This window comes from Caretta caretta, chromosome 1, assembly GCF_965140235.1.
Source record: "Caretta caretta isolate rCarCar2 chromosome 1, rCarCar1.hap1, whole genome shotgun sequence".
Classification (NCBI taxonomy): domain Eukaryota; kingdom Metazoa; phylum Chordata; order Testudines; family Cheloniidae; genus Caretta; species Caretta caretta.
In genome coordinates this window covers 286392673-286408950 of record NC_134206.1, presented here as the reverse complement: position 1 = coordinate 286408950, position 16278 = coordinate 286392673, and the positions used below count along the sequence as shown (strand labels likewise).

At 40.3% G+C, this 16278-nt stretch overlaps 1 protein-coding gene across 1 annotated transcript in view; it reads left to right on the top strand.

Moving 5' to 3' along the window:
• TRHDE (thyrotropin releasing hormone degrading enzyme) overlaps window positions 1–16278 on the top strand; it is a 319124-nt gene that overhangs the window by 6695 nt on the left and 296151 nt on the right. Inside the window, exon 2 of the mRNA XM_048835753.2 lies at window positions 1866–2139. Within this exon, the coding sequence (XP_048691710.1) occupies window positions 1866–2139 (274 nt within the window). The remainder of the gene's footprint in view (window positions 1–1865; window positions 2140–16278) is intronic.

The following is a 16278-nucleotide window of genomic DNA, read 5'->3' as shown; positions in this document are numbered from 1 at the left end:
CATCGATTTTTGGACAAAAGACTGATAACAAAAGTCTGACTGACATAAGAGGCTCCAACATTTTACAAGATTAGCTGTTATGAAAATCGGTCATAATCTCATGTGAAACATCATATTGTGCATGACTGCATATTTGTTTATTTGAAAAGTAACATATTAGGCTTAATACTATTATGGTAAGAAAAAAGAGTCATAAAACTGCCAGTAACTTAATTCTGTGTTGCTCTTATAAGTGCTCTAAACCAAAAAGTCAAAAAGCTCAGTCAGTAAATACACACTTCAATTTTTAGTAAGGTACTCATCTTACTTTTGCTCCATCAGAATTACAGAAAATCATGTTGCAGAATAGTACTCTATTTTAAATTGAAAAGATTACAAGGGCTTTCCACTGTCTTTGTTGGATCAAATAGATATCCACCCACAAAAAACTCTTATCTTACAGTTAAAGAGTAACAGCCGTGTTAGTCTGTCTTCGCAAAAAGAAAAGGAGTACTTGTGGCACCTTAGAGACTAACCAATTTATTTGAGCATAAGCTTTCGTGAGCTACAGCTCACTTCATCGGATGCATCCGATGAAGTGAGCTGTAGCTCACGAAAGCTTATGCTCAAATAAATTGGTTAGTCTCTAAGGTGCCACAAGTACTCCTTTTCTTCTTACAGTTAAAATTTCTCAAGGGCATTTCCCATCAGCACATTCATTAAAAATTTGGAAAATGACTAGTTAAGGAAACATTAGCATTCAAACCAGCCACATATGTCCTGTCTTTACAGTCACATAACCAGTCAATATTCATATTACTATTTGACATGCTATGACACCATACTGCCATCCCACTCATAATCCATACATGTAAAATATAAAGCATACCCTGAAAATGTAAACGTAGGTTCTGTTCCTTCAAAGAGACCAACACTGATGAATTTGCTCCTGAATGTGGGTGTAAGGGTCTGTGCACAAGTGTCCCTTTGCAGGATCAAGAGTCTGTACAGTTTCAAAGAAAAGACACTTGTATGTGTGGCATTATTAAAATGTATAGGTCTCTTTTTCTGTACAACATATTTCAAATTCCTTTTTTTCTTTAAGATATTTCCAAGAGATCATCTGTCGCCTCTTAAGTTGATTGTTTTTCTTTCATGAAATTTATTGGGAAAAGACTAAAAAGCATCCTTGTAGAGGTTGAATTGGTGGCTTAGGTATGTAACCTTGCAAAGCCCACATAAACAGAATGCATCTGATTGGACTTCTGTAGTTACAACACCAATAGATTGTTGTGCGATTCAAAGAGCTACATGCAATTAATACATAAATAATCAGCAGTGGAAAATAATGATCCTCTGGGGTATGCTAAGTGAACATACATTATTATGTCCAAAGAAAGGCAGAGTTTTCTTATCCGTATTTGAAACCACAGTGAGATCCCTGAAGGTCATTAAATCCTAAATTTAACTGAAGACTGTGCTTATTTGTTTTACATTGCAGACCAATATTTCCTTTTACATATATTGCTGAACAAAACTTTGGTGGCAGAATACGAAGTATGAATAGAAGGGAGAGTATTTTATTGAATACCAGTGCGATGTCTGTAAAGTTGTTTCTAGCAAATTTGTGGCTCATTATATTACATGGATTGCATTATAGTACATGTGGAGAGAATTTATGCCAAGAACAACTACATCAAAGCAGAACTATTAGGATGAGAAGTATGTAGTACGTGGATTGTGCTTTGCTGCTTCTGCTAAGAGTTTAGTTCTGTTTATTTTGGTAAACTACCATATTTTAGCAATATCATGTAGTCTGTCCATGACTCAAGCACTGCACATAGTCAATCAGTAATGTCTTTTTTTTCTTTCTGTTTGTGTTCCAGATTCCTTGGTGTTACACAGTTTTCTCCTACTCATGCCAGAAAAGCCTTTCCTTGCTTTGATGAGCCCATCTACAAGGCCACTTTCAAAATCAGTATCAAGCATCAAGCAACCTATTTATCTTTGTCCAATATGCCAGTGGAAACTTCTGTTTTTGAAGAAGATGGATGGGTTACTGATCACTTTTCGCAGACCCCTCTCATGTCCACGTATTACCTGGCCTGGGCAGTATGCAACTTTACATACCGGGAGACTACCACTAAGAATGGGGTTGTAGTAAGTATATTTAATGCTACTTTATATACTATGCTACTAAATATACTATATTTGGGTTCTACATTGTTTTTAGAAAGTTCTTGCTTTATGTAAGGAAACATGATGCCAGCAGTGCTTAGAGTACTTGCTTGTTTAACACTTATAAGGTTTCTTGTTTATTTCAGAATAATGAGCCTTTGCTCTGTCTTTAGCTTTTCCTGATGTTTTGGCATGTCCGATACATTTCAGAATATGCTACTTCACCAGGACAAGTTTCCTGAGAAGACTTTAAGCCTGTAAGTACATTACTGTATTTAGGCTTGATTTTTTTTCTGAAGTTTTCTTTTTGAACTTTTCTCTGGCCTTTTCAATTTAACATTGCTCATAGAGCAATGTACAGAAAGTGTGCAGTAATACCGATGTAGTTCCAATGACCATCCTTCAGTACTGATACATAGTTTGGTATGCTGTCTGCAGAAACAAAGTTGTGGAAGGGCACTTTCCTGTTTAAGTCACACTTCTAAGCAAGAGATCTTTCCCGCACTCCTCACTTGGAGTCTCAGGTTGAAGAAAACAGTTTTGAGAGTTGTGATTTCTGATTATGACACGGTTGCTTGAGCTGCTGCCTTTTAAAAAAAAATCCTTTATGTCAGTTTTGTTTTTGTTTTCAGATATCAAGTACAGCAGAACTGTATCACAAGCCAAAATATACACAAGAAATTCTGTCAGCTAAATAGATTTCAAAATACTGTCAATTTAGATTTTCTGTTGGATTTGCAGAAAAATTGCTCACTCTTGCCAAACTAATCTGCATAACAAAAATAGATTCAGCGTTTAAAAGCAGTAGGCTAGATTGGGACCCAGATAGGGGTGAACGCCACTCAGTCTATGGGGCCCAGGTTGGGAGGCCTGAGGAGCACAGGCCTCCTGGCCTAAGGAGGGGGAGTACTCCCACCCCAGCGATGGAGTTGCAGGGGGACATGGGCCCGCCCAACTCCACCGCGTCCCAGCCCAGGGACCTAACAGTGGTGGAGTGATCCGCCACTGGGTTAGCGGGGATCCGCCCGCAACATGCCTGACCCTGTATCAGGCCAGCTGTCGACCAGACTGTTGCCTGGTTTCCCTGGGCTGCTTCCTATTCTCCCCCTTGGTTGTACCTGTGTCCAGGGGTCGTCCTCATTCTCCCCGGAATACACTGCCAAGGGTAGCAGCGGCAGTTCCTCAGTGTCGGGAGTGGCAGGGCTCTCTGGAAGCTCAGGCTGGTCTCTGGGGCAGCAACAGTTCTCCTTGGTGTCCCACTCCAGCAGCAGGAAAGAAGCATCTGTCTCCTTTGGCAGCTCCCTCCTCAATGAGCTGTTCGGCCAGCCTTTTATACTTACCCTTCCTGTTCCACCCCTTTGCTTCCAGTGTGTGGGGTGTGGCCCTCCTGGCTCCACCCACCAGGTGACTTGCGGTGTTCCCTACACATCTGCATCTGAGGGAGGCCATGCCTCCTCGCTACCTCACCCTTGTTGGCAGTCTCAGCAGAGAGGACAAGAACTGAACAGCCAGATATGCTGAGATACTCTCTCAGCCCGGAGGGTGGTTCCACCTGTTCAGTGTTTTTTCTCTTGTGCTTGTCATTTATACTGCGCCCCTCTCTGTGGTATCTTAGTGCTTGAGAAGTGAGCAGACCTGAGGGACTGATTTACACTGAATAATTCATTAAATAAATTTAGATTCTTTTTTAGCTCAAGTAATATATGAGAGCTTGAGCACCTTCAGTTTATTTTTATTCACACTTATTGCACGAATCTTTCTGCATTTTTATGGTGTGGAATGATTGCAGATATTTCAGATTTGAGCTGAATTATTTCTATGTGATTGCTAAAGTAAGCTGTGTTATTGTTTCTATACCCCCAAATTAAAGAATGCACAGGCACTTCCAGGGTGCGTTTAACATTTGTTTTTCCCAAACTCTGGCACATGCAAATTTAAAAGTTTCTCTTCACAACAATTTTGCCAGTAAAATAGAGTCACTGAAATGTTAATAGAAACTGTGCAAAAAAGCATGACCAAAGCAAATTCACTTACAAACATGAATGGATAGTCAAGGAAATTCATCTAGAGCTGGTGTTGAAGCACCCTCCCAATTTGAGGAATCTTGCTTCAATTGGCGCAACTTATGTGGTGTTTTTTCTGTGGATAAATAAAGAACTTCATTCCTCAAGTACTGTCAGTCTGACACTTTATTGAACTCAATTTCAATTCACAAAACATCTGAAAAAATATTGTGTCTTTTGTGACTTGCCAGCATTCAAATAAATAAGATGCCTCTTCTGGTTTTATGGATCAGTCTTGCTGTACTGAACACTTTCTGGTTAGGATCAAGAGTAATTAAAACTTCCTAAGGAATAAAAGTTACATTAACAGCTGGCTTCATACTAAAAAAGGGATTAAGCATTAGTAGTTGAACTTCCCTCTGAAGGAATGACATTCCAGTATCCAAATGCCTTTCAAGCCAGGTCAATGCACATGGCCTGATAATGGATTCTATCACAGATTTTAATTTAATCTTAAATAGAAATTAACTTTGAGTAGCTAAAGTAGCCCATTCCTAAACAATAAAATGAAAATGGTTACTAATTATGAAATGTCACTTATTACATGGACACACTCACACATTGTTGTACATTACACTCATTGTTGTACATTACAAAGACTAATATGCATTTGAAAACAAGGAATCAAGGGAAGCCAGGCTTTCAGGAGCACAGTTCAGTCCATGTGAGCAGTTAGCATAAAAGTTCAATCCACATGAGGCCTGACCAGAGTCCCTTCCAGAGCACATTCTTCAGAAACTAAGTCATCTCTTTGGGTGTTGTAAGGCTGTATGATATAGTGATTGCATGCTGTGGGTTGCAAGAAAAAATACAGGAATTGTGGAGTTGCTTTTAAACCACTCTGAAGCCCTTTCTCCTCTTCTTCTGCTTAAGTGTATAATCCAGAAAAATCCACTAGATGACTAGAACAACCTTTAAATATTACATTCTCCACATACCTTGTTACTGTCTGAATTTTGTTAGATAATTACACACTTCCGGCTGGAAATTAGAAGGAATTTTCTAGCCATCAGAGCCATAAGGTTCTGGAATAGCCTTCCAATTGGCATTGTGGGAACAAACAACTTTGTTATTTTAAGAGAGTGCTGGACAAATTTGTGAGTAGGAATGTGTGATGGGATTGCTTGTGAAGGTGAGGGTAGGGTTGAGCAGCCCTGAGGGTCCCTTCTGGTTTATGTCTAATGTTCCTAAAAATGTCATGCTTCAGGGTTTTAGCTGGTCAGGAAGGGATTGGAAATGACTACTGCTCTAAGGTGGCACTGACCATTCTTTTTCTTAGGTGTTCGGCTGGCTAGATCTTGCTCACATTCTCAGGGTCTAACTGATGGCCCAGATGTGGAGTTGGGAAGGAATTTTCCCTCAAGTCAGATTTTCAGTGACCATTTTTGACTTCCTGTGCAGCATGGGATGTGGGTCACTTGCCAGGATCATCTCACTTGATGAGTTCCTTGCCACCGCAGGGGCCTTGGACACTGGTGCACCTCAGTCCCTCCAATTCTCTGCCTGTAACACAATAATTTAGTCTCCTGAGGGCTTTAATACCTTGGTCTAATTTCAGTGTTGGGTTTAGTGTGTGGGTGCTAGATGATGTTGGTGGCTTGTGATACACAGGACTAGATGATCTAGTGGTCCCTTCTGACCATAAACTCTGACTCTATACTTATAATTCTCACAATATCAAATATATACCACTTACCAGTTTTAAGGGGAAAATCCTGAGGTCTATTCAGGGCCATATTGCACCATCCCTGACTTTCCCATTAGTCCCTTCCTTCTTCATTGTTGTCTTGCCCCATCCCCTCAGTTCCTTGCATCTTCTTTTTCTTCTCTCTCATCCCTGTCATATTCTTTCTTTCTTCTGGCCACCTTCCCACTCCCCTTCACTCTCTCCTGTGCCCTCTTCTCCCCAGACCTCTCTTTCTCTTTGTTCTTCCTCTTCAGTCATATAGACATAGAAACACACTCCCTCCTGCATGCCACTCCCCAGCCACACTCCACTGATTCCCTGTCTCACTTCTCTCTGCCAGCTTCCTGCCCTTCACTCCAAGTGGCGGGGATGGGTAATTGTTTACAGACCAGGAGGTATCAGCTGGGGATATGGGTTCCTTTACAGCTGGGAAGGGACGGTACTGGGAAGTTTTTCTTCCACACTGTTTGCTCATGGAGGGTGGGTGGAGTCAGGGGCACTGGAACAGGGTGGGCCAGAGGGCCATGGCCTCTCCATTTTTAAAAGTGACCACCAGATCATTTACTGGCTATAAGGGAGAGCGACAGGGGGAGAGGGGTGGAGAGGAGCGAGCAGAAGGCGGAGCATTTGGGGAAGAAGTGGCATGGGAGCAGAGCCTCAGAGGGAAGCAGGGGCGGGGCCTCGGAGAGAAAAGGCAGCACAGAAGTGGGACCTCAGGAGGAAGGGGCAGAGCAAGGGGGCGGGACCATGGTTCGGGGGCTGGTGGGCCTTCCCTTTTTAAGGAGTATCGGTCACCCCTGGGTGGGTACAGCCTAGTGGCTTACAAGTGCTTGAGTGACTGCTGCTCACAGGGGGACTGGGTATAGAGAGGAGCAGAGTGAGGAAAGAATGCAACTGGAATAGGGGAGGAGGTACTAGATAAGTAGGAGCAGCACTGGGGCAGATAGGGACAGAGAAGACCAGTAGGAAGTAGGTGGGGATCTGACTAGTCAGTGAGGGTAGAGAGAACAGCTGTGGGAGGGAGTTCAGCCAGGAGAAAGGAGTATGGCTTTCATTGTTGTTGCCCCCACTCCCTTTCCACAACTCTTCTGTTGTGGATGCTGACCAACAGGTTGGCTGAGGGGACAAGATGAGGTGTGAGTAGAGGTGACGCATCGTGGGGGCATGCAGGGTCAAGTGTCCCTCCCAGTATGGGCAGGCACCACTTGTCTATGGGCATGAGCATGGGTTTGGGCAGACAGGTTGCAGTTCTGCACTCTGAAGTAAACTCTGCTGGATTGCTATTTGGCTTCAGTGTAAAGTATTTCACTGTCCTCTTAGTGACGCCAGCTATGGAGCATCAGCAAAGAGCAATTTCACCTGACAGAAAACGGCTATCTAGGTAAGAGAATTTGAAATGAGGCATGCTTAAAAAAATCCTGCACTGCTCTTGGGTTGTGCTACCTCACTGTATTACTGCCACTATCTGTACAATAAACTATCGGTTAGTCACAGACATTATTTCAATAATACTGTATTATTCATAAACCACAAATAATGCCACCTTAATAAGGCGTCTTGCTTTCCCATGGGTTACTGTGTTAGTCATTAGCAGTTAGGAAAAAAAACAGTACTCTAAACATAACCCCATATCTATGGCCTCGTAAAATTCAATGTTTAACTTCCCAATGCATAAAACAGGAATTCCTTTAGATTTTAAAAATGTTAATATTTTTATATAGTAGCAATAATGACCCCAGGGTCAGGCATTTTGTATCAATTAATGATTTGCCTGGGTTAAAGGTCTGAGGCTTTGCCTGAGGCCCTCATCTCCAGCTGGCAGTTACTAACTCCCAGAAAATGTCCTCTGCATCAGATGTTATTACTTTGATAATGATAAATAAATAATACAGCAAATTATATTTCATGGGTCAGAAAATCAGTTACAGTTACAGCAGAGAAATCCAGTGGGCTGTCAACAATAGAGCTGGGCCTGAACCAAAACCCCAGATTTACCCCTTTCTCGAACTTTGTTCAGTTCCTCTTACCTCTTAGGCCCATATTTAAACAAAAAATAACCTTTTGTTAGTTCATCACTAACCACTGGGAGGCCACATGTGTTATCAGATAAACATATAAGTAGGGCCCTACCAAATTCACGGCCATGAAAAACGTGTCACCTACTGTGAAATCTGGTCTCCCCCCATAAAATCTGGTCTTTTGTGTACTTTTACCCTATACTACACAGATTTCACAGAGGATACCAGAGTTTCTCAAACTGGGGCTCTTGACCCAAAAGGGAGTTGTAGGGGAGTCACAAGGTTATTTTAAGGGGGTCACGGTATTGCCACCCTTACTTCTGCACTGCCTTCAGAGCTGGGTGGCTGGAGAGCAGTGGCTGCTTACTGAGGGCCCAGCTCTGCAAGCAGCAGCGCAGAAGTAAGGCTGGAAATACTATCCCATGCCATCCTTACTTCTGTGCTGTGCTGGCAGTGGCTCTGCCTTCAGACCTGGGCTCCTGGCCAGCAGCCGCCGCTCTCCAGCTGCCCAGCTCTGAAGGCAGCGCCGTCAGCAGCAGCACAGAAGTAAGGGTAGAAGCACCGCAACCCCTCCTACAATAACCTTGCGACCCCTCCACCTCGTTTTTGAGTCATGACCCCCACAATTACAACACCATGAAATTTCAGATTTAAATAGCTGAAATCATGAAATTTAAAATTTTTAAAATCCCATGACCGTGAAATTGATCAAAATGGACCATGAATTTGGTAGGGCCCTACGTATAAGCCAGGTGTCTCTGTAAGGTACCAGATTGATTTCTGAAAGTTGGTAGCATTGTAGATTTTAAATCCTAATCTTCCCATGTACTAAGGCACTAATAGACCTGTGGTGGTATATTTGTTTATTCATTGGTCTTCAAAAAATGTTTTTTTTCCCAAAAGGCTTTCATTAAAAACCAAAAATTTTATGACTGTGGTTAATAAACTTTCATAAGCATGGCATACGTAATATTGAACTAAAAATGCATACACACACACACACACACACACACACACACACACACACACGTCCTTGTGTTTTTTTTACTGATTAATACTGAGTGATTATAAAACAACAATAAAAAGGGCTTGATGCTGCATACACTTTCTGCCAGGTGTAGTACTTACTTCCATAAGTAGTTCTGTTAATTTAAATGGGATAGAGCCCTAAGACATTAATAACACAAGGAACTGTAAACCTAGAAACTTTACCACATCCAATTTTGTCCACCGTTTTATTCCATGCAGGTATATTGAAAAAAGACTGTTAGTACATTAATTTTTAAATAAGAAATGGGCTAAAATAATTCCCACGCCATCAACAAACAGAAACCTCTGATCAGCACCCATACTAAACTGAATATGCAAGGGCACCCTTGAAAAAAAACATTAATTGCAAACTTGTAATCTATTGTTATTGATTTCTGGTTGAATTTACAAGTTGAATGCACCAGGAAAATACTGTACATGTAGAGTGCTTACTCTTTTAAAAAAATATCCTGGGTCAGCATTTGTGGCACATGCAGTATTTAAATGTGAAATTTATTTTATTAACATAAATTCCCAGAGGCTTTCGGAAATGAGTGTCATTGAATAGAAAGACATACTAAAAGGAATCTGTGAAATTCCACTTTTTATTTTTGGCAGCCAAGACCAGCTCCTCTATGGGATACATAAGGTATGTTGCATTAAATCCTGTAGCAATGCAAATAGTAGCAAGAAAAGTTTGTGACAAACACAGATCAGCTTCCCAATTCAGGATAGGCTTTACCTTTACAACTGGCCCTTAATAAGGGGTGGCATGTGGCACACCACCACCAGGAGCAGATCAGAGAATGGATTGAAACTCATCCACAATTCCTTCCCTATTTCCCCTTCCACTGTGTAGAGTGGAGTAAATTATTTCACCTCACTTAATGGGCCAGTTTACTCCCCTCTGTGTACCTGGCCATCAACTCTGGCTGATGAGTAGTGGGGGCGGAGCCAGGGCACTTTCCATTTCCCACCTTCTCCCTGTCCATTTACTCACGAAGTGTAGAAGACAGTCCCTGTTTTCTCCACCTCTGGAGTCACAATCTGAGCATGGGAGCATGTTGTGGGGGCCTTATTCCCTGTTGTTCCACTGTGAAGCTGGGTGAAGGCTATGACTGCAGCTGGGCAAAATTTTTCAACTGAACCACGATTTGGTGAAAAATGCAGATTCAGTCACACTGAAATATTTCATTAATTCACGTCAATTTCATTGAATTGTTTTGTTCAGAAAAAATTCAGAAAATAATGAAATGCTTTGTTTCAACATTTCCAAAATGTTGAAAACTGTTTCAAATTTTTTATTTGAAATGACTTTTTGTTTAGAAATTTCCTCTTATTTAAAAAAAAATTAAGACATTACAAAAGCTCAACATCAAAATGAAATGTCTCATTTCAGGTCCAATACAATGTTTGCTGAACCCAAAAGGATTTTTTTTCTACTTTTCAGTTTGCTGAAAATTTGGAAAAAATTGTTTTTTGGTTCAAACCAGAATTATTTTATTTTCTTGATTTTTTTTTTCGGGACTGACAGCAAACTGAAAAAAATCTATTATTTGCCCAGGCCCAGCTGTGACAATATAACTCTTAGTAAAATGCAAGCATTTTGGCTGTGGGTGTATCATACTATGCCTTTGCAATACTGTGTGCCTTTATGCTTCCTTAGCTCTTTTATATTCTACTGAAGTACCAAATTATTTGACATCACTCACTTATTATCTAAGGTCTCGATCCTGCTCCCACTGTAGCAACTTGAGTTTTGCTATTGACATCAGTCAGAAATGGATCAGGCTTTTAGCTAGATCCATTAGTCTAAAGGTTTCTGTGTGAGCCAAACTCTTTCTATAAAAGCAAAAGTAAAGCAAAATGTAATCTTTAGGAAAGATCTCACCCCAGGACAACATGAAGGTGAGCACATTCCTGCACCAGCATGAACATCTGCCTGTCAAACCAATGTTATCCTGTGCACCTACAGCAACTTCATTCTGTAGAGTGAAAATGGAATTGCTTAGGCTGGTGTCTTAGCTGACATCTATTTGAGTGACAGATACAGTATTTGTGAGGCAGGAGAGTGATGTGTGCTTTTATTTATTTATAAAGCAGTCTCTCTTCCAAGGTTTCAGTAAGTTTTAAATCATACTTTTCATACAGGAATTGAATGTATTTGTTTTTTGTAGCAGGGTGCCAGTGATCCCTGGAGTTAGGGATGCATAATTGTTTACATTCTAACTCCTTCTTTTCAGTCACTCAGGTTTCTGAAACAATCAATGTTCAGTCTAAATTCTCGGCTTGACTTCTGCCCAACAGGATTTTTTTTTAAAGCTGTCTAGTTATTTTTGAGTACAAATAGGATGAATATGTAATTTTCCTCTGAAGCTGTGCTTGGAAAGATTGTGCATTCAGTGGAGATTTGCCTGTTTACATCGGCTGAGGAGCTCCTCCATTTTTATTATGTATTTTATTTTTTTGTTATGGATGCGACAATATAGCTTTTGTAAACTCTGTGGGTAAAATTCATCCCTGGGAGGGCATCACACTTAGCTACCTGTTTGCAGATCTTTATGTGCAGTCAGGCTGGCACAACTTTTAATGATTTCTTTCCTATCACAGCTGTACATTTCCAAAGTGCAGGGACAGCTGGTGGAGTGGTTTGCAGATTCTCCCAGCCAGTGTTCATTCAATAACCTAAACTTATATCTCAGGCTACACTTAAGCATGTTTTATTTACGCAGTGTAAACACTATTCAGCTGTGGGGAGAGAATGAGGGGAAAGGTGGCTCTGAGGACCTTTCAGTCTCTGGTGTAACAACAACTGAAGCAGCTGATGATCTGAGTACCATGCACTCTGCCCATCCTCTCCCATCCATGGCATACCCCCTACGCACAGGGTGGGGACAAGTGGCTACGCTGAGTTTTGTTCCACACAAGGAAACTGGCTATGCTGGCTTTGTTCCACCCAAGGAAAGGATTCCCCTGTGTCAGGGGAAATCCTGAGCGGCTCCTTTTAGGGTAGATTTCTGGCTTCTTTGTGTTGTTGAGCAAGCAGCCAGAGCAGCATTATTTGAAGCAGATTATGTTTCTGCTGAAAGACAAGGGGCTTAAAGTGTAACAAAGAAAAGTTATCCCACCATGGATTATCCTGATAAATATTTGTCAACAATTTATATATTGTAACTAATGTCAGATATTATTTAGTTCCTGGGTTGGAGACTTCATCAAATCATGTAGAGATTAGTTTAGATGAGGATCTGTGTAACCTTTAACTTTACAGAGCTATAGTGTCACATTAATAAATCCTAGCCTCATGCCACAGAAAGTAGTAAATCCCATATTTGTAATAAATGAGCAGGTAGGGTAATAGATATATACTGATCACTCCAAATACCACTGAAACCTGCCACAAGGTTTTAACACAGCAGTTCTTTCACAGCATTCAGCAATGCTGTTTAGCAGTTTAGGACAGGATGTTAAGAATAATATCATATTCATTTGAAACTGCTCAGGGGATCTAGAAGGCAGAATGTAATTACCTAGATTGACATTTGGCTGGAACACTTCTATAATTCTTTTCTTTTACAGAAAGTGCTGGGTAGTTTTAACAGCCATAACTGGTTGAAACCTCAGTTTGAGTTCTTATCCCAAAGACGGAAGCACCTTAATTAATACATGATGGGCATTAGCTCAGAGGACAGAGTTCCACCTGTTGAATTATCAGCTCCACTTTCAGCACCATCTGTATGCTCCTAGGAGGTCTCCCATCCATTTATTCATATACCAACTCAATAACGTAAAGCTAACTGGATCACAGCACGTGGTTGAACAGCAGCAGATCATGTCTTACTACTGAGGAGTGTTTCTACACACTTTAAATTTTATAGTGCTCTGGAGTGAATTGATAGTTTCCCTTTAAATACCAAGAACAAATGGGAACCAATTTTATGCCTGTCAGAAAGTTGTCAGAATTTTTTTTGTCTAACCCAAGTAATTGAAATACAATTATACAGTACCTAAATCAGATACCCAAATTAGTAATATTAATGCAAACTAAAGTGCATAGGTTCATTTACAGTAGCATAAATAAAATATGTATACTACTAAATGTGTATAATTTCTAATCAGCTCCACCTCACAGAATGTGTAAAGGGCAACATTTCCCATTGAATGTATAAAATAACGTACCCTCCTGAAATGCAGTTTTGCTAAATGGTTTTCAGGCTATGGAAACTGAATAAGCAATGCCCAAAACTTTAGCCTTTTTGGCCAACCTATGAGTTTTTTCCCCCATGCATCCCTATTTGAAATGTGGTAGACATGCAGTTCTGGAGGTAGAAAATGGAATAATGTCAAAGAATATCAGATAAGTGTTTCAGCCCCCAATAGACTTTATTTAAATCACCTTTCAGCAGATCCATTAGTAGACTTTTGCCCTTTATTAGAAACACTCCTAAGAGCACATGCCCAAGTTGTGTCTACTGAAGTCAAGGTTGCATTGATACAAAGGTATGTGTTTGCAAATTCCTGACTTGAATGAGCATTTTGTATGTGCAACTCTGGTTCATGCAAAAGTGTACACATATTGTTACATATAGATTTTTTTAAAACATTTCGGCTATACCGGTTATTACTGAGAAATGGGGTCTTTGTTATCTCTCTATATCTATTATATTTTTGGAAGACATAGCAGGTGCTCTTTTGGAATCTCATCCAGAAATATTTTCTTTTCTCTAGCGGGGATTTAGTTAGAATTCCCAAAGTGGCTGTGTTTTTTAGTATGCTTTATCATGATCTGCTCTTTAACCCATGATCTGTGGAGCAGTATTTCATTCTCATGTTGAAAAAAGCCAGGGTATGGATTGTTTTGCTTAGAACTGGCTAGTATTTATTCTCAGGGATAAGGCAATTGGGCTCATTTGGAATTTTTGGCTGTTGTATTTAGTTAATGGGAGCAGAAGTTCTAAAATTATATCGCAGTCTATGCATTGGAAAACAAATTGGTAACAGATATTTTTAGGTCCTAACGTAAAAAATATTGTGAGGTAGAGTAAACACTACATTTTTATTTAAAAACAGAAAAAGCCACCTGTGCGAGCATAGAAAGGGTGTATTAAAATGAACATGCCAGGGCAGCAGAACAGTTGCTCGTCGGGGAGTACATCATGCGTTGGTATAGAAAAGCAAGTCTGAAATGCACCCAGAGGTCTTGCACATCAACTGACCCATCCCTGAGGAGCAATCATTCAACACTATGTATGAACACACCAGGGCACGTGGTCTAGACAATCTTCACAGCCTCTGAGGATATGTAGTCCTGTATCAGTGATGTTGTGTCATGATCTAGCCCAACAATGTGCATGAGGGAGGAGGAAGAGAATGGGAGGGGTGGGATGGGAAGGGGACTTTTTAATGAAGAGTAGTGGCTCAGCATTAAGAAGCTGCGGAAAAATATCAAAACTGTGATTTTGAAGCTCTTCAGTAGGTAGGACCTTCCTTTGACAGCTAGTAAAAGAAGTTGGTGAGGGCCCACTCTCAGAATTACTGGGAAACAACTTTGTGAAACTCCCACTAGTATATACATGAAAGCTGCTTGAGCAGCAGAAAAAAAAGCAGAAAGCAAAAAAATGTATGGAAATGAAGATTTGTAATTTGCATGATTACAATAGGGCATATTATAACATTTGTCTTTACTACAAAATACTCTGATGACTCACAGGGTTGGAGAATGATTACGCTACTGCAAAGTAGTGTAAGGAAAAAAGGATTAGTGAATCATAATGCAGCTGGTTATATGGAGATGCTAATTGTCATAGTTTTGATAGTTATGTGTTGATGGGTAAAAAGAAACATACGGAGCATTGTATTGTAGATACATATGTGCTGTAATGGTACCAGAGATGGGTGAATGTTAAATTATTCAACCTATCCCCATGTTGAGGTTGCATGATTGATGCTACTTTTTGGCACGTATATGCTGAAATCCAGGAATCAGCCACACTGGGACTTCACTGCAAGAATGATCTGCTGTAAAAGATGTTTCTTTTCAGATGCAGTGGGTCATATACTAGCAATGGACAAATCTACTGAAGTCTCGATGATCGGTTCTGGTAAACAATTCTAAGTTCAAGTGCTTATCCCTAGTTTTTGAGTGCCCTCAGCACAACTTTGACTTCTCCTTGCTGGTGATTCTTAGACTGATCCTTGGTTTTTTTAACCTTTACTTGTGCTGTGGCTGCCTCCCAACATCTGGTCTCTTGAACTACTTCATGCTGACAGAGAGCTATGTGTTGATTACAACTCAAGCCCATTTAGGGGATTTTGATCTCTCTCTCTTTATCCTGTCTCTCAAAGGTACCTCATCCTCCTGTTTAACAAGAAACCACCATCATCCATATTCATTAACTCTCTCCAAACACACACACACCAATTGTGGACACATTACTTATTGTTTATTTATTACCCCTGATTCTGCTGGCATGGCAGAAAAATTTGGGACAAGCAGGGGAGTGGCAGTTGAATCTTCTGTTTTGTAATGGGTACTTTTTCAAATAACTTGGCAGGAATCAGCTTTGCTTGAGCTGGCCTGGACAGTCAGAAGGTAATATTTAGGAGAGGCTCAAGGCCAGCCATCACTACCATGGTAATTTTGAAAATGAATCTCAGACTATTTCAGTATGTAGGCACAAGACAGTGAGTTAAGACTATAAAAGCAGCTGTGAACAGACTTTGTTAGTTAAGGGACATAGAATCCAAGTCACTGCTGCATAAGCAGGTTCAAATCTATTAACTTCAGTGTTTTTGAGCCACCTTCTGCCATTGACAAATGTGACACATTATCAATCCTATATATACATGTTTTAGTCAGTACAGTATCACCTAAATATTATTTAGGGCTCATTCTTGCAGTCTTTACTCAAGCAGAATTCCCACTGAGTGTAAAATTGCATGATACAAATACTAAGCAATTAAGAAAAAGTTTCTTACGGGTATTGTTTGAATGTTTAATTATTTTAAAACTATATTAAGGAGTAGGGTAGGTGGAGAAAGATAGAAATGATGGTTTCTTTAAAACCTCCAACCAATTATAAAAATATGCAATACATATTTTGAGTTTTCTGGCCTAAATTTCCAAAGTACATCAAATTTTTGTGATTTTGAGAGCCTCAAATTTTTGTGCCCAAATTTAGACTCCTTAAAGGGTTCTCATTTTCAGAAATGGCTTCTGAAAGTCAGACCTCTTGAAAATCTCCCAACTGGGCCACCCAAAACCACTAGTTGCTTTTGAAAATGTAGGCCTCTGATTTTATTTTTGTTGTGGTGAAAATCTTGA